The 20,796-nt window shown below is 40.4% G+C and overlaps 1 protein-coding gene and 1 long non-coding RNA gene across 2 annotated transcripts in view; one reads left to right on the top strand and one right to left on the bottom strand.

The window, feature by feature from the left end:
- Window positions 1-1,667: 1,667 nt before the first annotated feature.
- Window positions 1,668-11,474, top strand: LOC115371119 (uncharacterized). The gene is made up of 4 exons (XR_003929326.1): window positions 1,668-2,222; window positions 4,636-4,674; window positions 8,746-8,851; window positions 11,358-11,474. It is a non-coding gene; the product is annotated as an uncharacterized LOC115371119 (long non-coding RNA).
- LOC115370564 (von Willebrand factor D and EGF domain-containing protein) overlaps window positions 3,508-20,796 on the bottom strand; it is a 55,447-nt gene continuing 38,158 nt past the window's right edge. The window contains exons 21-33 of the mRNA XM_030067626.1: window positions 16,108-16,278; window positions 12,272-12,657; window positions 11,322-11,832; window positions 10,644-10,739; window positions 10,425-10,520; window positions 9,659-9,754; window positions 8,913-9,008; window positions 8,735-8,830; window positions 7,947-8,042; window positions 7,577-7,672; window positions 6,079-6,174; window positions 5,244-5,341; window positions 3,508-3,881 (exon numbers count right to left, since the gene is read on the bottom strand). Coding sequence (XP_029923486.1) covers window positions 3,861-3,881; window positions 5,244-5,341; window positions 6,079-6,174; window positions 7,577-7,672; window positions 7,947-8,042; window positions 8,735-8,830; window positions 8,913-9,008; window positions 9,659-9,754; window positions 10,425-10,520; window positions 10,644-10,739; window positions 11,322-11,832; window positions 12,272-12,657; window positions 16,108-16,278 — 1,955 coding nt within the window. The 3' untranslated portion in view covers window positions 3,508-3,860. The remainder of the gene's footprint in view (window positions 3,882-5,243; window positions 5,342-6,078; window positions 6,175-7,576; window positions 7,673-7,946; window positions 8,043-8,734; window positions 8,831-8,912; window positions 9,009-9,658; window positions 9,755-10,424; window positions 10,521-10,643; window positions 10,740-11,321; window positions 11,833-12,271; window positions 12,658-16,107; window positions 16,279-20,796) is intronic.

The following is a 20,796-nucleotide window of genomic DNA, read 5'->3' as shown; positions in this document are numbered from 1 at the left end:
AGTGAAGAGTCGGTCGGCTCCTTTGTCTCGGGCCGAGCGGGGACCGGAGTCGACGAGACGCTGCCAGAGAGGAATCCTAATTGGCACCGAGCTAATGCGGCCTCAGGAGCATCGTTAATCTCTTAATCCTCATTTCCTCGTGGCCCCCCGTGGCCCCGACCTGCTGGCCGTGAACCTGTCTGGCCCCTGCAGCAAAGTCAAACGCCGCTCTGCTTCTGCTGCTGCTGCATCCAACTAAAACTAGGCAACAACATCTGAGAGCTTCTCAATCAGGTGCACATCTAGAGAGATATTCACGGGTGGGCTAAAGGGTGGCATGGAATTTTTAGATTTGTTATTTGCATTTGAATCTAGAGCCTCCATGTTGACTCAGCTGTGATTATTCTAATTTCTTCAGAGTTGAAAAGTAAAGATGATCTTATTCTGGTTGTGTCAGTGGTTTTCTTTCTATCATCGGTGAAATCGCTCTGAAAAATGAGAGGAATGGCACCTGCCGCTGTGTCGTCTTCTGCCACATCCACTTGCATTTCGGCATTTTCAGTCATGTAAATTTCCAACCTGTGACGACATGTAATTTTTTTCCTATCAGATCACCCAAACTATCAGATCGCCCAAACTGGGGTGGCAGCTGGGGTGGCAAAGCCTGTTTCTAGGGTGGTAGCTGCCCCCCCATGCCACCACGGTAGATCTGCCCCTGTTCTCCATGCATCATAATTATGGGTGCAGCGACGGATTGTCTTGATGAATTGATTTTAAATTATATAGCGATGAACAAACTGATTAGCTAAAAGAAACCGCTAGAATGACTCGCAAAGAATAGAATATCCTTATACACACTTTTGTAAATAGCCTGTTTTTTTCCGATAGAAAGCTGTCATAATTACTACTGTACTGGAAAAGGCATATTTGTGATTGGTTGGTGTGTTTAAAGTCAGTAAACAGTAAGAAACTGAGCAAAACTAAACCAAGTGGAGGGCCAGCTGCTCTCTCAGATAATGTGAATTCAAATGGTTAATGTGGTTCTCGAAACTATGCTGTAAATGTGGAAACATGTCCATATCAAATATATAAATTATATATAAATATCATAGAACTGTGGGAAAAGCACTTTAAAAATGGGAGAGGGCGCCCATTTGGACGCCCTAATGCTGAACACTACAATTCACATCTCATATCTCTTTTCTCACATCTCATATCTCTTTTTCACATCTCATATCTCTTTTCCTTAGGTTAGCCCTTACTGTACATTTTAGTTTTTAGTCTCTATAGTCTTTATTGTATATATTTAGCCTTTATTCTTTTTTTTATTTAACTTTATTGTATGTTCTACTGTTGCTGCTGGAACACCAGAATTTCCCTGGTTGGGATCAATAAAGTCTATCTATCTATCTATCTATCTATCTATCTATCTATCTATCTATCTATCTATCTAAAATATGAAAAATACTAAATTAAAAGGAAGGCAGGTCAGGAGCACTGTGACCTTTTAAACAAATTAAATGTGTGGATTGGCTCAAAGAGATGTCAATCTTAAGTTTGACTTCTTGGGCTTTTTTGATTGGCTTTCTGTTTGCACAGGGGGCGTGGCTTGCACACCTGCGTTGTCCTGGTGATTTGCACTTGACCTGAGGGGGAGATGTCAGCGTTGCTTAAGTGCAAGTGGAGGGTAAAAAAAATGCGAAAATGTCACAAACAAAAGGAGAATTATGACGGGAGACATTGAAAAGGGATATTTTAAGGTGGTTGATACCAGCCAGAACCGGCAGCTACCGGCTACAACAAGTGAAGCTACCGCTGCTGCCGCTGTTAACTTAGCGACGTTAGCCTAGTTAGCCGTTAGCTTCGTTAGCCGTTGGTTTAGTGGCTTCAGCCTCTAGCTTAGTGATGTTAGCATAGTTAGCCGTTAGCTTCGTTAGCCGTTAGTTTAGCGACGTTAGCCCCGACAGCCCGGCGGCTCCGGGCCCAGCGGCTTCCCGACACAAGAGCCACAGCCGGGGGAGGAGGAGCCAGTCAGGCCCGGCCCACCTGTCTCTCCTCCATCCTCCAGTAACGCCCCGCAGCTCGGATCTTGTCCTCCAGGGGGAGACGGAGGGCGATGTGCGGGCTGACGGGGCTCAAACGCTGCCGGAGGCCGGAATAAAGAAACAGATGTCCCGGCAGCAGAGCGACGCCACAGACACCTGGAGAGGCTTCCTCTCTCTCGGGAGGAGCCGCGGCCACAGGTGAGCCGCCGCACCTCACAACCGATCCCGGATCCGCACAAAGACGCACAGAGAAACCATGCTTTCTTATTGTAGGTTTATTATTATAGGAATATTATCATAGGTTTATTATTAGAACTTCCAGCTGAGTCATGAGCGCCTCAACGTTTTTGCAGCCCATATAACACGACTGATATGCAGGGCGATAAACTCGAGATATAAAGTCTCAAAAATGCATGGAACGTAAAATCCACATGACGTCAATCAGTTGTCACAGAGGATTAACTTCATTTTGAGCCTTATAATTTCAGGACAAATCGACTGTGAGCTGAAAAAGCTGTTGGATGTATAAAGTGAATATCTGAGTGCAGGTTGGGCCACAGGCGTCAGTTTTTAGCAGAAGGTGCACAAAATGAGATATTTGGATGGACTGATGATGGAAATGATCCGGGTTTTCTGGAGGTCATCAGCTGCTGGTTGCTAGGCAACAGCGCGGACCTGTTGAGTCATTGGTTGTTTGCTTGTGTTGTCAAGGTGATGCTGTTGAAATGAGTGTTGACCGACATTATGAAGGAGCTTGAATCACTTTGCTCTGTTTTAAACTTGAGTTGAAGTGTTAATATTTGGTGTTGGCAATAGGGGTGCACCGAAATTTCGGTAACCGAAAAATTTCGGCCGAAAATAGCAAAAAAAAAACTCAAACTGCTGCTGAGTCATGTGACGTCTGTTTACAAGGCCTCACTGGCTTGTGATTGGTCGGTTTGAACCTTAACGAACTAAATATAAAAATCCCTTTTGGATCAAACCAAAGAAAACAAACTGTAGGTGTGACTGCAGCTTCGGAAATCTTCACCAGCTTCTCATCCAGCATAAAAAAAATGTGTTGTTTTCTTCATAAATTACAAACAATCTGAGGAAACTGAGATCCTCAAACAGACCGTTTATTAATTTTCTTAGAAAACAAGCGATAAACAATGCTTTAATAATAACAGACGATACAAACGATTGAGATATATACAACAGGGAAATATGAGACAATATCAAACAACCAAATAAATAAATACTCATATAGAGATTTGGTTCATAGTGTACAACCTGACAAAAGAAGGCATTTACAGTGGAAGCTGCTGCAAGGATGAATAACAATAAAATAAAACTGTTTTCTTCCGGTATAACAGCAACATACATTTGTGTTTCATGTACAAAATGAAGACGATACCCCCCCCCCCCCCCCCCCCCCCAAAAATAAGATATATACCATTTTAACCTGCAACTTCTCAGAAAAAAGGACTGACATTTTCTAGTTTTTTCTTATAACTTCAGTCTGTGGTTTGAGGAAATGGCACAACGAGGTCTTTTATAATTCAGGGATATTGGGTCATAAAGTTGAGGTGATGATTTTTTCCCCTCTAAAATTGGTATTTAGTGTTTGGGAAATGCACTTTTTTAAAATTCAAATTACAGTTATTACAGTATATATAGATGTATTTTGTTGTTTTTTTCTTTACTGGGAGTCCCTGGTAGAGAGTTGGGACATCATAGTTTTGTTTTGCGGTTGCTGCTGCTGTGTGTGTGTGTGTGTGTGTGTGTGTGTGTGTGTGTGTGTGTGTGTGTGGCTCTGGATCCCTGAAGAGTTGCTGTGTGACCGTGGGACTGTGGTCAGCCTTGTGTGATGGGAAGCTGGAAAACAACCACAAACTGATTTGAAATTATATGTATTATTTTTGCAAAGACAAGACAGAACAAGATGCAATAAAAATGACAAAAAGCAAAAAAAAACAAAAACAAAAAACAAACCTCACCTCAGAGCTTAAAGTAAAAACAATACACTGTAAACTGGTTTGAAAATGTCTTATGTAAAACTGATAAGTGAGCCACAACAATTTCAGAGTTCAGATCCATCAAACAAGCAGTCATATATACCTGCTAAAACTCTTGGGAAAAAGAAGAATAAGCATAAAAAAACTTCAACACCATTTCATTTCAATGAAATTCAAATTATTGCTGAATAACTTTATGAGTAATAAGTAGGCAATTTGATTTGGCTGAAAATAGTAGCCTACCTTTGCAAAAATGAAATTTCAGCCCTAATTTTGGGTTATTATTTTACATTTGGTCCAGGAACTGACAAATTTTAAAAGTTAAGTTGAAAGTTAAGTGAGAGGCAACATTTTAATATGAAGCTGGAAATACAGCAGGTAAAAGATATTGAATATTAAAGGCACATGATGCAATAATTGATTGAGGTGAGGGCCATTTAATTACTTTGTTTGTTTTTGTTGGTGGAGTCTACAGGGTCCTCATGCTGCAGACTCACTGTATTGGCTTTAAGGTTCAGTGACTTTTCCCCGACTTTCCATACCTCAGCTGAGGTTCATCCTAAACTGTTGAAATGTGACCCGTTTCTAAAGATGATGTTCACACTTTATTCCAGAACGGAGGCTGTGAGGACACAGGCATCATGAAGCACAAGGTCAGCACTGGAAAATTATAATATATATTTTTTTGTTTGATCTGTTTTCTCCATAAAAGTCTGTCAGCTTTAGAGCACAGTACCAACTGAAATCATATTAACTGCAGACATTTTTTAGCCAATTGAGCTCTAAACTTTTGAGATTGTTTGATTTTTTTTTTCACTTAATTTATTTTTTGTTTATTTTTCTGACCACACTGAACTTGACCATCAAAGTATTTTGTTATGTATATTTAATATTTGGGCCCCCCCCCATCTGTAGTGTGTTGTTATTTTATGAATTTATTTTATCTCTATGTTTAATTACACAGTTCATGTAAAGGCCCAAGTAGGGCTTGTCAGTAATATCTATAAACTCTGTAAAGTCTCTGTGCTGCTCATCAGTTTCACGCTCTGCGCTGGAATCAGGTTGAACTGCATCGTCTCCATCAGATAAATAAAGCAGTTTGAGCCTGACTCCATTATGGAAGATAATAGATAGGTGTTTTCATAATGACATCATGTGGCACCATGTGACCTCATGTGACATCACGACGACATCATGTGACCTGGTGTCAAGTGTGGCTCACCTTCCTGGAGCAGAGGGAACCTGAGAGTCCGCCGCGGCAGGCGCAGACGTTCGGTCGGACACAGCGGCTGCCGTACAGACACTTCTGCTCACACAGAGCTGAAACAAGCAGGAGATTCACAAAACATCACTTTAACCTGACGTCCATCCAGGTTTCAGACACCTTCACCCTTTGAAACCCGAGCAGATCGGTTTGATTTCATTAAAAAAAAAACAAAAAAACATGAGAACTTAGAAAAGAAGTGACCCGAAATTTGCAGGAAGTCAGTACACGGTTACAAGAAAATGACCTGGAAATTAACAAAGACAAATAAAAGAAATGTACAAAACAAAACCAAACAAGAAAATGACCTGAAATTTAGCCAAAAATAAAAAACAGAAAACAGTTTTTTCCCTGTAACACAATTTTGAATGCATAATTACAACAGTGATAAACAATAATGATAAATACATTTTTGCTTTGGGTGCATTTTTTTTTTTAATTCTCTAATAATTCTGCTCTCTCTCTCTCTCTTCAGTTTTCAGTTTTCATTTTTTTGTCTTGGCTAATTTCCAGGTCTTTGTTTCCTTGTTGTAAATTTAACTTTTTAACTGCAGAGGCCTAATGATGCCATGACTGGACATTCAGAACTGAATGTTCAACAAAACTGTAATAATTCAGATGATTAATTTTGAAGTCAGGGTTTTGTCAGGGATTATTTTGAAGTAGAGTAGATTATGTGTTGCACAAGCTAATCTCAGTCTGAGCCGTCGTCCCTGCTCGTCTTGATGTGAATCTGCAGTTTAGTTTAGACAGGAGGAGGAGCTGCATGTCGGCGTCTTTGGTGGAAACTTACGGATCTGGCAGAGCATGCCGTGCCACCCCGGCGGGCAGTGGCAGGCGTTTGGACCCACACACTCTCCTCCGTTCAGACACTTCTGCAGACACGTGGCTGAGCAGGACACACACAGCACAAAACACACATTATTTACTACAGACTGAGGTGACTCATCTGAATGGTGATAAGAAATTCATCTGGTTTCTTTCAAAAACATGGGAAAAAGACCAATCATCAATTAACAAGAAATGACCCAAAAATGAATTAGTAAAACATTACAAGACAGTGCCCTGAAAATTTGCACAAAACAGAAAATAAAAATAAAAACAAAAACAAATAAGAAATCAACCTGAAAACCTGAAATTAGCTAAGAAAAAGTCATGAAACTTATCAAATAAATAAAATAAAATAAAATAAAAATAAAAAACAAGAAAATGACCTTAAAGTTAGACTTTTTTTTTCTGTAAATGACAGTTATAATAATTATAGTTTTTTTCTCTCTTTTTTTCCTCGTCAATTTTCAGGTCATTTCCTTTCCAAAAACAAAACAAAACAAAACAAAAAAAAAAAAACACTACCTGAAAATTAGTTAAAAAAACAAACAAACACACAAACAAACAAAAAACATTTCATAGTAACTATTTATAATTACTATATTAATACGTTTAATTGCAATAAAAGGAAAGGAAAATTATCAGCTTCCCCTGAACCCCTTTATCCTCCTGAAACTGGCCTTTCAGTGACGATGGAGCTTTTTGAGGCAGAAACCATTTCCTGTGGGCGTGGCCAGCAGCCGCAGAGCCGGACGTCAACAACATCAACAACAACAACAACAACAGTGGAGGAAAGCAGGAGGACTTGAATGAACATCAGTGTCAGATCGACATGACGTCACCTCGGCCTCAGGACTGATGACATCATCAGCGTGACAGACAGCTGGGTTTTTAGAAAGCGTTTCCCTCGGTGGCGTGTCGCGGCGAAGGCTGAAAGCGGCGGCGAACACGGGCCCTGATGGTTTCCACCTGTCTGACTCCGTGGAAGCAGCTGTCAGCGCCTGCACGTTTCAAATGGCCGACTCTCGTCTGGACGCTGTCACGGGGGCGACTTCTGCTTCAGATTTTTACATCAGACTGATCAGGGACGTCCTGACAGAGGTTGATGTTGCCGGTCTGCCTCCTCCTCCTGCCTCCGGGTCAGTGTGACGTCCAGGTTTCCATTTAAAACACTTCTTCACACACCTTTTCACCGGCTTGGTTTTAATTTAGTTTGGTCTGGCCTGTTATTCCTGCTGCTTTTATTCCTGTGTAGCTCAGTTTTTACTCACTGCTCTGCATTTTTACCGTCCATCTCCTCAGCTTCTCACCTCAAAAGCCTGTATTGGTATCCAAGTAAAATTTAATGGCTGTTTTTTTTAAAATTATTATTATTATTAGACACACCCAGGAGACCATGTGAGCTCTTTGGGATGATCTGCAGGTGTGTTTTTTGATTTGTCACTTATCACTTTGTGACTTACGTTTGTCGCATCTCATCCCCCGCCAACCTGAAGGACAGTCGCAAACATCTGGACCCACACACCTTCCTCCATTCATGCACATGGGCTCACACACACCTGGAGAGAGAGAGAGAGAGGGAGAGAGAGATCAAAGCCCTAGATTGATGTCCGTCCCCCTTTCTATTTAAAATAAATTCAACATCAGTAATAAGGATGTGGTGCGGGTCAAATAGCACGTTTTTAAGTCACCTCAAAAGAAATCACCCCAAAGAGCATGCCGAAAGTGAGGGGGTGATGGGAAATTAACGGGAGGAAGAAGAAAAGAAAGTGAGCAAAGAAGGTCTGGATGAGAGGAGAGGAAGAGAGGATGTGAGACGTGGAGGGTACGGACTTTTCTCGCAGCGCCCCCCGGTGTATCCCTGCAGGCAGGAGCACACGTTGTTCCTCATACACAGACCGCCGTTCTTACAGGGAGGACTGCACACCGCTGAGGACGAGGAGGAAGAAAAACAGAGAGACAGTCATTATCAGTTTGTTATCCTTAGTCTCATGTCCAGAATCCAAATCCACATTTATAAAAACACTTATAGATTCTTCATGTGAGTGAAGAGTGTACTCGGTAGCGTGCAAATCTGGACAGGAACAAATCCCAAAACCCACTTCCTCAACCCTTTTTTCCGCCTAAAAGGAGAAGGGAAAATACAGAGGGACTGCCTGCATATTTCCCCTTCTCCAGTGGCTGGACCTGAGGCGACCAGCTGAGGAGTTAGCACTCAGATGTGGTATAAAACAAGTTTTTCAAAAGCTTTTGAATCACCACAAAAAAGCACAAAAATATCAGGCTGATAGACCCAGTAGATAAGCTGCAGACACACACGACTAAACGCATGATCCCCTCCAGGCTGCCATCTGGCGGAGATAAAAATGAGAAGAGAAAGACAATAAATTCTGAAAAAATATAATGATGACAAGGTGCCGAGTAGAATTAAAAAAAAAAAAAAAAACAGGGTTATATTTAGGTGGAATACTCCTTTAAGTGCAGAATTAAACTGTTAACTGTTATTATTGACAGACTGATACTTGAGTGTTTGACCAGCTGACTAACTCAGTGATTGATGCAATGACTGATTGGTTGGATGATTGATTGATTGATTATTTGATTGATTGTTTCTGGTTTACCGTTCTGACAGTGCGAGCCGTAGAAGCCATGAGGACAGTCGCAGGAATCAGGACGAACACACGAACCTCCGTTCAGACAAACAGGAGAGCAGAGAGCTGCAGAGAGAGAACACACAGGTCAGCACCACACACACACACACGCACACACACACACACACACACACACACACACACTAACCTGTCTCGCAGGACGGTCCGGTCCAGCCTGGCGGACACAGACACTCGTCTGGAGACACACACTGACCTCCGTTGTGACAGTGACGGTTACACACCACTGCACACAAGAAATAAACACATTTAATAAAAAGAAGAAGAAGAAGAACAGTAACAATAAAAACAATGATGTTAACAACAACAAGAAGTCAGGAAATTAAATACTAAAAATGACAGTGAATGAATATAGAGTAAATAAAAAAACTAAATAAAAGGAAAATAGATGAATAAATAAAAACTGAAAACAAATGCCAGTGAGTATGAAATAATTAAATAATGGTACAAAAAAAATTCACCAACTTTTTTTAAAATAAATTAGGTAAATATTTAAGTAAATTAAAATGACAGAAATGAAATTCAGTTCCACAGTAGTTGCCAACAATATATAAAAAAAAGAACTGAAGCTGGTGAACATTATATGTTAATAGAAACAATACTAGAAAAAATATATTGTAAGACATTTAAAAAAATATATATATTTTAGATAAAACGAAAACAGAAAACAGAAATTGCACACTGTTAACTACATAGTTTTAGATTGAATCAAAATCAGTTAAAGTATCTTTTAAGCAGTAATTTAACAGAAGGCAGTGATTCTACGGGGGTGTCAAGTCAGTTTAACTCCTCAGCATCAGCTTCCCCTCCTGCTGCGTTTCAACGGTGAAACCTGAATTAAAAACCAGAGGTGAACGTGTGTCAGTGTGAACTCACTGGTTTCACATCGAGGGCCGACGAAGCCGTAGGGGCAGGAGCACGTCTGCAGCCCCACGCAGGAGCCGCCGTTCCCACAGGCGGGACTGCACAGAGCTGAGGAGACACTTCACCGTCAGGACCTTATTACCACGCCATTAATGATTTTGACATGTTTTTATTCCTGATAATAAATCAGAACCACACTGGGCTGATATAGACTGTATGGACTCAGGTTATTTCTTGCAGCTCTGACAGTAACCTTTAAAAAATAACTATAAATGTGGCCCCTGTATGGAGGGGAATACTCTAGGGCTGCACGATATGGACAGAATTTTAATATCTCGATATTTATGCCAAATACCTCAACAGCGATAGAATATACTATATGACTGTGGGTTCACACTTTCTTGAAATTTTAAGTGTAACAACAGTGAAAATGGAGCATTCTTCCAAAAAAAAAAAAAAAAAAAAAAACACAGCATAATACCAACTAAATGTAGAAAATGCAGTTTCTTCATAAAATGCTTTATTCATCAGAACAGACCAACAGATAGTGAGCAGTACCTTTGAATAAATTAGGACTGATATTAACAAAATATTGACTAAAAATAGTTATTAATATTAATATTAATATAGTTTTGTTTCTCTTTTTAAGAAATAGAGGATGCTTGTGCTTCCTTTTCTGTTTTTCCTCTAAAAAAAGATTTGTGGCATCTTTTTCCCTGAGGGTGAAAACCATTTAGAGAGGAGACTTGTGATTGGTCGAGAGAGAGGCAGACCTCACCTTCCTGACAGGTTTCTCCATGGAAACCTCCGGGACACTGACACACACCTGGAGCGATGCACACACCTCCGTTCACACACTCTGGCTGGCAGATGGCTGATGAGAAAGAGAGAGAGATGCACACACACAACCTTTTTTTTTTTTTTGTTTGTTTTTTTTTTGTTTTTTTGATCAGAGGCGGTCACATGTGAATGCAGGTGTGATGATCAGTCGGTTTACCTGTCTGACAGTCCTGTCCGGTGTAGCCGGGTTTGCAGCGGCACGTGTTGGGCGCCGCACACTCCATGTTCCTGCCACATGGGTGTCTGCAAACAGCTGGAAACACAGAGAGGGGGCGCCGTGGAGCTTTTAAACCTGCTGACATCTATCTAACAGATCTGGGCCTTGTTTCCTGAGAGGCTCTTCAGATTAGCAAAGCATCATCCAAATTACAGAATATAAACTCCTGTAATAAATGACCAGAGAGTTGACTTGTGACACAACAAAATAAACAATAGGGCAAAACATTTCATATTGCACAGCTGTACCGATGATTATGAAAACAAGTGATAAAACACTCAAGATAACATAATTATTGTGCTGCATCCTGTTTTGCAATGATGCTCTCATTTTGTCTTGTTTTGAAAATCCAGGGCACCCTTTTTATTTGCGGTGCACTTTTGCCCCTCAATCAAAGTCTGAACTCACTCTCAGCCAGGCTGTGGCAAGCAAATTTGTAAAATTCAGGGAAATGTTAGAAAGTCTATTTGGTTTGGTACCTTGCTGGAAGAAAACCAAGATTTTAACACTGACTTGGTAATGTGGAGATTTTTTGTGGAGAAATACCATTGTTTTGTTAAAAGAAATCTGAAGAAACTGAAAGTTTCCAGGGTTACAGTAGAAGAGCAGGAGCTGTACCTCTGCAGTTGCGTCCGTCTCCGGTGTATCCCACAGGACAGCGGCCGCAGCGAAAGCCTCCCTCCGTCACCGGTTCACACTGAACGCCGGGAAAACACGGCCGGTCGGCACAGGAAGTCGCAGGCCTTTCTGCTGTCACGCCGGTCCTTCCTCCTGGTTGGGTAGCGGCGGCTCTGTGGAGGGGAGAGCTGTAGACCCTCCGGCCCGGCGTGGTGAGCGTCATGGCAGGTACGATATGCGGCATTACAGGGCCTTCAGATCCAGGCTCGACCACGTCTCCGTCTGCAGAGAACTCCGACTCCGACAGAGAATAAGAGAGAGCGGTGAGAGCGGCCGTCAGTGGGAAGGCGGGTTTTGGAGGGGTCCAGGGTTTGGCCTGGGTGGTTGTCATGTGGTTGAGCTGTGGCTGGACGGTGTGTTTAGCCTGTGTCACCCTGCCGAGACCGGAGGAGAGCTCTGGAGCTGAGGGAGTCACCTTGGACGGGGAGGCCAACAGCTCGGCTCCATCAGACTGCAGGGAGAAAACGACAGGAGAATGAAGGAGCAAGAAACAGCCTTCAGGTGATGGGATTCTCCCATCCAACTCTTCTTTCACTCATAGTGCAGGCTGCTAAAGACCTGCTGCTGCAGCTGCTTCATTTCTCATTTCAAAGAAAAAAATAAATAAAAAAGATACAAACACATCCTGTAGTAACCAAATGACTCAAGATGACTGTAATACGGTGATTCAACTGTCAAATTCACTTTGATGCATGTTTTTATTTTTTGAGAGGATGTGTCACTTTTTTTAAATGATTGACATCTTACCTGAGATGTTTTTGTTAAGATCTGCTCATTCTCCCCTCAGCCTCTTGTTCTTTGCTACTAGAGATATGGCTGTGCTTTGCACTTGAGGAGAAAAAGTGTCCAGTGTGAACATGATTTATTCGAGCAGATGCAGACAGACTCACCTTGGAGACAGTTGCATGCGGTGCCACAGACTCCCTGGAGGAAGTCAAGCTTGTTTGGGTGTACATCTTGGTGCCCGTCCTCGGGTTGGCACTTTGCCGGGTGATGTGTGTGTTTGTGGTGAGATGGAGGGCGCTGACTGATGATCTGGGAGTGTTTCTCGAAGTGGCGGTGACCGCTTCCCTCCTCCCTGTCCCGCCTCCTCTTCCCGGAGGGGGAACCTGCCGAGACACGTCGCCTCGGTTTGCTCTGGTGACAGAGGAGGACAGGTGTTTGATGCTGTGTCGGGCGGGCAGGACGGGTAGGTGGAGCTGGGAGACTTTGCTGCTGCTGTGCAGGGATCGGCTGGTCTTGCCTAACGTCTGCTGCTGGGGAAGGTGATTGGATGCTGAGGGAAGAAAGGAATCATTGTTAAAATGTCAAGTCTAAATCTTTTATTACTGCACATCAGTTCAGAGAAGAGGTTTCTTGCCGTGTTTTTTTTTTCTCCAGTAAATTTTTGTCTTTATTGGACAGTTCAAAGTGGAGAGAGACTGGGGTGACGTGGCAAATGTCCTGGGCCGGATTTGAGCCCAGGATGTTGTGGTTGCAGGGTGCTCCATGTTTCTTTAATTTCTTTTTTAAACCACATTTCTCTTTGATCCATTGCCGTGTGTCTGAACTGTCACATCAGAATTTATGTGGGTTTTAATTGTCTGTCCACAGGACTGACCACCACCGTCAAAACCCTGTGTCTGTCTGCCTGAAAAACCCAAGCAGCCAGCAGAGAGACAGCGAGGCTGCAAAAGGGACAGATTGCTGTCGACCAACTGGCCATTTCTTCTGCAGTTGTTTCTGGATTGTTTTAGAAACAATTGCAGGCAAAATGGCCAGAACAGAGTCACAACAGAACAAAAAACACGAAGAGCCTTAAAACTAAGTTTCAGGGGGACAAATGACAGAATTAACCCTCTGAAACCTGAGCAAATTCATTCAAGTTGTTTGAAAATTTTAAATAAATTACTATACAAAAACTATAAGAAAATTACCATAAAATATCCACAAAATTACTCAAAACATTGCAAAAAAGACAAGAAAATTAGCAACTTGTTATTATATATAAGCACGTTTAAGGTTAACGTTATTATAATTTTCTATTTAAAATTACAAGACAATTACTATAAAAAATAAATCCAAAAATGTATACTGGATATGGGTCACTTTCAAATATGCATAAGAACAGTGCATAAACAGGATAAAATAAAACAACAAAACAAAACAGAATCATACCACAGAAGATCATATCTAAGGAAAAAAAAAAAGGTTAACTTGAAATTTAACACTAAGGCCTGCACTGTGGACATAGCTGAACATTTGCTCCTGCAGAGTTCAGACTTTGTGACCTTTTTTTTGAGACGAGTGTCTCTAACCACAAGGACATGATGTTTTAAATTCATAACGAAGTGAATCATTCATCATGGTGAGGTTGCATGATAACTCTAAGCCAGTGGGGCATTGGTGAAAAAAACAAAAAACATGCATGTTGTCCTTCCCCAGCCTAGTAAAAGGCTGACAGATAAATTAGCATGAGCAGTGAATCAGCCTAGGTTTGTTCTCTTCTACAAGCAGAGCAGGATGATAAACACAGGAAAACAAGGATGTTGACATCAGCTGGGACGGAGCTGAGCCGCAGCGTAAACACTGGTGACAGCACACATCTGGAACGAAACGAGAGCTGATGGGCGTCGGCCACACTGGAGTCCCAAACTCTGGCTTCAGTTCAACACATGAGTAAAGTACGTGGAGGCCAAGCAACCCACGCTGTAATCATCAGAGTCGGGAAACAACAATAATAATTAGAAATGACTGAAGTATCTGAGGAAACTTAAAATGTGCTTGCACTAAGTTCGAAAGTGTGGCCATGCACTGAGCCGCCATGCCCTTTGCTGTGCCGTGTTGTGTCGGGTGGTTGCTAGAGGGTTGCTAAGTGGTTGCTATGCTGTTAGGCAGTTGCAGTGGTGTTCTGGGTGATTGCTAAGGAGTTCCAGGGCAGGTACTGTGGTGTTCTGGGTTGTTGCTAGACGTTTGCTATGGTGTTGTGAGTCGTTGGTATTGTGTTACTAGACAGCTGATATGGTAGTCTTGATGGTTGCTAGGGTGTTGCTAGGTGGTTGCTCTGGTGTTTTCGGTGGTTGCTAGAGGGTTGCTTGGCAGTTGCTATGTTGTTCTGGGTGGTAGCTATGGCGTTGCTGGGCAGTTGCTATGGTATTCTGGGTGGTAGCTATGGTGTTGCTGGGCAGTTGCTATGGTGTGCCTGATGGTCGCTAGGACGTTGCTCTACAACACTGTTTCTACTACTGCTATTACTGCGACTACCACAACTGTTGCTAGTACTACTCATACAAGTTGGGCAAAACTGCTCTTGCTACTAAAATTACTTCAACAACGGCTACTACTACTACTGTTGTTGTCACCGTCACTATTACTACTACTTACTCACTTACAGTAATGTTTACAGTATATATACTGTAAACATTACTGTAAGTGAGTAAGTAATATCAATGATGAATTTGAAATGCATAAAAGATGAATATGAAATGAATATCAATTATATATATATATATATATATATATATATATATATATATAATAGATATTCAGTATATAAAGATCTGTATATCTATATTTATTATCTATTAACATTGCTTTATTCCCTGCATTTTAGTGATTTATCTCTTGTTCAAGACCAGGTGACTGTTACTACTCGACTACAACTACTTCTGCTACTACTAATATAACTGCCACTTCCACTGTTACTACTAACACTAGTCCTTACTAGCACTAGCACTCTGCAGCATCACAAAGTGCAGTACACACAGTGACATCGAGGTTCATCTCGTGTTCATGGCTGGCTGATTCAGCTGAATCATGATGTGGTGTGATGTGGTGAGGCCACATTATAGATGAAAAAAGTCCACTTCCACTGCATGATGATTTAAACCAGGGACAAAAAACCCATCTCAACTGAGCTGAGCTGTGAGAAAACACCAACAGGCCATGTTCCCTTAAAACGGAGTCAAACAACAAAGTACCGGCATCCCGACAGTCTGTAACCACCTAATGTGACTTGGAAATGTTAGTAGACACCCGCAGTTTCATTTAGTGCAGTAAATGAAATTCCAAAGTAAACCATTAAAGAAAAAAGGGAAACAAGAATGTGAACCCACAATGAGAAGATTTTATATAATTTAGTGATGTTTTTCATCAGATTCTAGTTCTAATTTTATTCCAAAGGATGACAAAAAAACATTCCTTATAAGGACAAAATGAAATGATAATTAAAGGTTTTCTTCAGGCCTGCTGCTGCTGCTTCGTTTTTCCTTTTCTCAGCGATCTATTTAAAAAACATAAATTAGCACATTTTGTAGGGAAATGGCTTGAGATGACTATAATACATTATTAATTCAACAGTCAAATTCACTTTAATTTTTCAGGAGGAGGTGTCACATTTTTCAAATTGTTGGCATTTTTACAAGAGTTGGAAAATAATAAACACTCAATAATAAAAGGACTTTGAAGTGACTGAATCACACTTGCAGCTACTGAAGTGTGATCATGTCATTTCCCGCAGAATACGAGTAAGTAGTATTTATCAGGTTTAGAAGACTTTCAATTGAAGAATCAAGAGGCAGCCAACACATTTTCAAAGAGGTTCAACTTCCAGTCCATTGGTCACAAAAACTACAAAATAATTAGAGTTAGTAAGTGGAATAATCTTGAAAATACAGTAGAATAGACTGCAGTAGATCTTTATAATCTACGTAATAAAAAACACAACATAAAGTGGAGGGGGCCATACCCAGTTTGGCGTTCTTGGTACAGATGCGTCCGTTGCCGTGGAGACCGGGCGGGCAGCGGCCACAGACGTAGCCGATGTGCGGTGGCCTGCGGTTGATGCACTGAACGCCGGGGAAGCACGGCCTGCTGGCGCATGTAGCTGACACGTTTGCTGCTGGAGACGGACCCGATCCTGAGATACACAAACCAGAGTCAAACCTCAGAGCAGAATTATCGTCAGAAAACAGGAAACAGTGAGAAAGATGATATGCTGAGGTTTTCAAACTTCTTCATGGTCTGGACCCCCAAGCTGACTCTCTGCCTTGTGACGCCCTGATAAGACAGTACATTTTTTATTTGTTTTAAACTCTTAAATTGTTTAGAGGCCAGGCTTGAACACTGACAAAGATTCAAAGAGGTGAAATGATAAGATTGTGTTGAAGTGGTAAAAGTTTGATGATTTCTACACTGTAAAAACGCCAACTTATGATTTGTTATCCTAACCTGTTTTTTTAAGTCAAGTGAACAACCACTTGGGCAATTTGCTGAGCTAACTTGAAAAAACAAATTTACGCAATGTTTCTCAAAAATAGTACTGTCAATGTGAATAGTTTAGTTCAGACAACTATTGTTTGTGAGTTATACAGCACTATAAAAACTCCAACTTATGAACTGTAATTCTAACCCATTTTTTAAGTGGAATGAACGACCATTTGACCATTTGGTGTGTGTGTATATATATATATATATATATATATATATATATATATATATATATATATATATATATATATATACATATATATATACACACACACATATGTGTGTGTATGTATGTATGTAGTTGTATATATATATTTTTAATTTAATACATTTTTTCTTTCATTTATAATTATTTGTCGTTTCTCCTCCCTCGTGTGCAATAACCTGAGACTTGTCTGTTGTCTTATTTCATTGCTAAATGGCATATTCACAAATGTCGTCACACTAACCAAAACCATCTCATTTGCATATATTAGGACCATTAGCCACTCCACGAATATGAAAGCCTTTAAAAATTTTAATTTATTTGCTCTTTTTAATATATTTATGTAATATGATATTCTGAAAATTTGTCCTTGAAAGTATGTCACCCCCTGGCGATTGTCTCTGTATGTTTTGTGTGTTTTAATAATAATAATTTAAAAAATTACAAAAATATGTATTTATATACAGTACAGGCCAAAAGTTTGGACACACCTTCTCATTCAATGCGTTTTCTTTATTTTCATGACTATTTACATTGTAGATTCTAACTGAAGGCATCAAAACTATGAATGAACACATGTGGAGTTATGTACTTAACAAAAAAAGGTGAAATAACTGAAAACATGTTTTATATTCTAGTTTCTTCAAAATAGCCACCCTTTGCTCTGATTACTGCTTTGCACACTCTTGGCATTCTCTCCATGAGCTTCAAGAGGTAGTCACCTGAAATGGTTTTCACTTCACAGGTGTGCCTTATCAGGGTTAATTAGTGGAATTTCTTGCTTTATCAATGGGGTTGGGACCATCAGTTGTGTTGTGCAGAAGTCAGGTGACTACCTCTTGAAGCTCATCCAGAGAATGCCAAGAGTGTGCAAAGCAGTAATCAGAGCAAAGGGTGGCTATTTTGAAGAAACTAGAATATAAAGCATGTTTTCAGTTATTTCACCTTTTTTTGTTAAGTACATAACTCCACATGTTTTCATTCATAGTTTTGATTCCTTCAGTTAGAACAGGGGTGTCAAACTCGTGCCATGGAGGGCCAAGAGGCTGCAGGTTTTCATTCCAACCAACAACTCCACCAGGTGATTTCACTGATCACCCTACCTCGAAACAGAGAGGCGGGACTAATCAGTGAAATCACCTGGTGGAGTTGTTGGTTGGAATGAAAACCTGCAGCCTCTTGGCCCTCCATGGCACGAGTTTGACACCCCTGAGTTAGAATCTACAATGTAAATAGTCATGACAATGAAGAAAACGCATTGAATGAGAAGGTGTGTCCAAACTTTTGGCCTGTACTGTATGTACTTCCACCATAAAACTCAACAGAAGAAGAAGAAAAATACTTCCCGGAAGAAGAAGAAGAAGAAGAAGAAGAAGAAGAAGAAGAAGAAAACAAAACAAAACAAAACAACTATAACCTGCCTCCCACTCCCACTTGTTCACGCCACATTTTAGATTTCCAAGGAGATGCGTGCCACAGATGGGATAAAAGACGAAGAACACAGAGGTTTTATGTTTTCGGCATGAATATGCATGAATAAGGTGAGTGTTGTCAACTATATTTACTTTTGTATCAGCTAACGTTACAGCTTCTCTGTAGTTTCCTGTCAGTTAAAATCGAAGACGTGCTACATGACGTATTCAGTGAATCAGAAACTATCCATTTGTGTGCTAGCTCTGTATGTCGGAGCGCAACGGTCCACGGACTTATCGATCACTGGCTAACAGCAGCACACTGGCTTAGCTTGTCTATTCAGAGAAGAGGTATCACTTCGGCTTATTTTTCAATCTGTGTTAGGCATACTACTGCTCATTCATTGGTAGCTGAATTGTTAGGTCTGTTTGATTACTAAATTGCAAGTTAACTCTGATGGATAACTAGACATTAACAGAAACAATAATATTGTCAGCAGGTATAATCTGCCAGCCATAAAATTGATAGTGTTATCAATTATTATATAATATACATAAAAAAGATAAGACAAACAGAAAAATCTGTGATTGAATGAATATTGATCACAATACATTCTATGTATTTGAATTTGTCATGTACCCTTTTTTGAGTACAGTTTTAACTATTTTGTTGTTTTGATCTATTTTTAGGAGTTGAATGCAGGGTAAGGAGTGCAAGTTTTCACGCCCTGATCGAGAGGTCCTCTTCAAGCATTACAGACTTCGACATTGCCAAGGGGCGATTCTGGCCACTGCCGTGCCTGTGCACAGACTGCGTCTGCACTTTCAAGACAACTGGTGCACTGAAGTCCCATCTCACTAGAGCACACAAACAGGCCTCTAAACCTAAAGAGCATATCACTTTTTTCTGTGAACTGTGTGATTTCAAAGACCTTTGCACATCTGCTAAATATAGTAAATCTCTGTGACTGTAATGTTTAACCTTTAAAAGAAAATGTTGTTACATGAATGAAGTTGTTATAATTTGTGAGTTTTGGTGCTGGTTTGTCATGTTTTTTTTTTCCCCTAAAGAGATAGAATATTTTAAATCATTGTGCAAAAAAGAAAGAGGTACTTGTACAATTATTGACAAAGCACTTTAAAAAAAAAAAAAAGGTGTTAAAAAGTAAAATTATTGAGTCAGTCACAGCAAATGTTTTTCATTGTTATTAAAAAAAGAGTTATGTGTTCTTGAGTGTTCTTGTCTGTTACTGAGAAGGGTCCAGCAGCAGCTTTCAGACTTAAGGTGGAATGCTCATATACAGCAGTCAGTTTTGTTGTAGTTATCCCAACTTAAAAGCATGCTTTTTTGTGTAAACCTGTTTATGTAAGTAAATTAAGCTAACTTAAAAATGTAAGGCAACCAGCTGCACATCCTTTTTGAGTTTACTGAACTTCTGGGCACCCAAGTTGCATTAACTGCAAATCTTGAGTTTAAATAAAAGTTAGCTCAACAAGACATATACAGCCAAGTGTACCTGTAACTATAATTTTACTGAACAAACAACTTCAAGTTGGCTAAACTTAAGAATTTAAGTAAAGTTAACCTATGTATGTTAGTACATCACAATAGTAATTTTGAGTTTTTTCAACTTGACATAACAGTTTGAGTAAACAAGCAGTCTAACTCACAAATTTAAGTTGTTTAAACTTTACAACCCCAGAAGTTGAAGAAACTCAAAAAGGCTGTGCAGCTGGTTGCCTTACATTTTTAAGTTTTCTCAACTTCAGAATTTTTACAGTGTAGTGATCTTGCTATGATTTGTCACTTTTCAGGTATGACATCAAAACAGTTTAACCCCTTGAAACCTGACCAAATTATTTTGGTTTCTTTCAAAAACATAGGGAAAAGGTAATTAGAAAAAAAATGACCAGAAACCTAGCAAAAATTGAGATTTTGTAGTAGTAGTAGTAAGTACATTTTTTTTTTTTAAAAATTACAAGGAAACTATATTTGTGATGATCTAAAATTATACATTTAAAGGTCAGGTCAGTGATGCTTGTTTGACATCGATTGACATTGATTGACAGATTTTTTGTGTTTAAATGCATGTGAAAGGCATCGGATGCATTTAAATGGTTCCTCATGTTGCTGAGGACCCAGTGGAAAACCCTCAAGAACCCCTGGGTGTTCCCATACACCGTGTTGAAAACCCCTGTGCTGTCGTGCATTAAACCATCTTGTTTGAGTGTGTGGACATTCTTCTCCACTACAAAATGATCACAAGACAAGTTGCAGCAGTCCTTGAACCGGAGGGTTAAGAACCCCAGCGGCCAATGGAGACAATCATCCTCCCTTCTGAAGTGTCACTGAACCCCTGCAGGCTCCAGGGCTACTGCTCTGACCCTGACCTTTGACCCTCCAGAAGAGAAGGGAAGACAAAAGAGGATTTCCCTACAAGTTGGTTAGGGTTGTCCATGTTATCCATGGCTCTACAGCTGGCGATACCACTGTTGCCATGAGCATCTATTGTATGTCCAGAAATGGACAATATCCCTTGTATTTCAGTGA

This window comes from Myripristis murdjan, chromosome 2, assembly GCF_902150065.1.
Source record: "Myripristis murdjan chromosome 2, fMyrMur1.1, whole genome shotgun sequence".
Taxonomy (NCBI): domain Eukaryota; kingdom Metazoa; phylum Chordata; class Actinopteri; order Holocentriformes; family Holocentridae; genus Myripristis; species Myripristis murdjan.
Note: the sequence above shows the minus strand (reverse complement) of the source record. Positions and strands in the feature narration are given on the sequence as shown.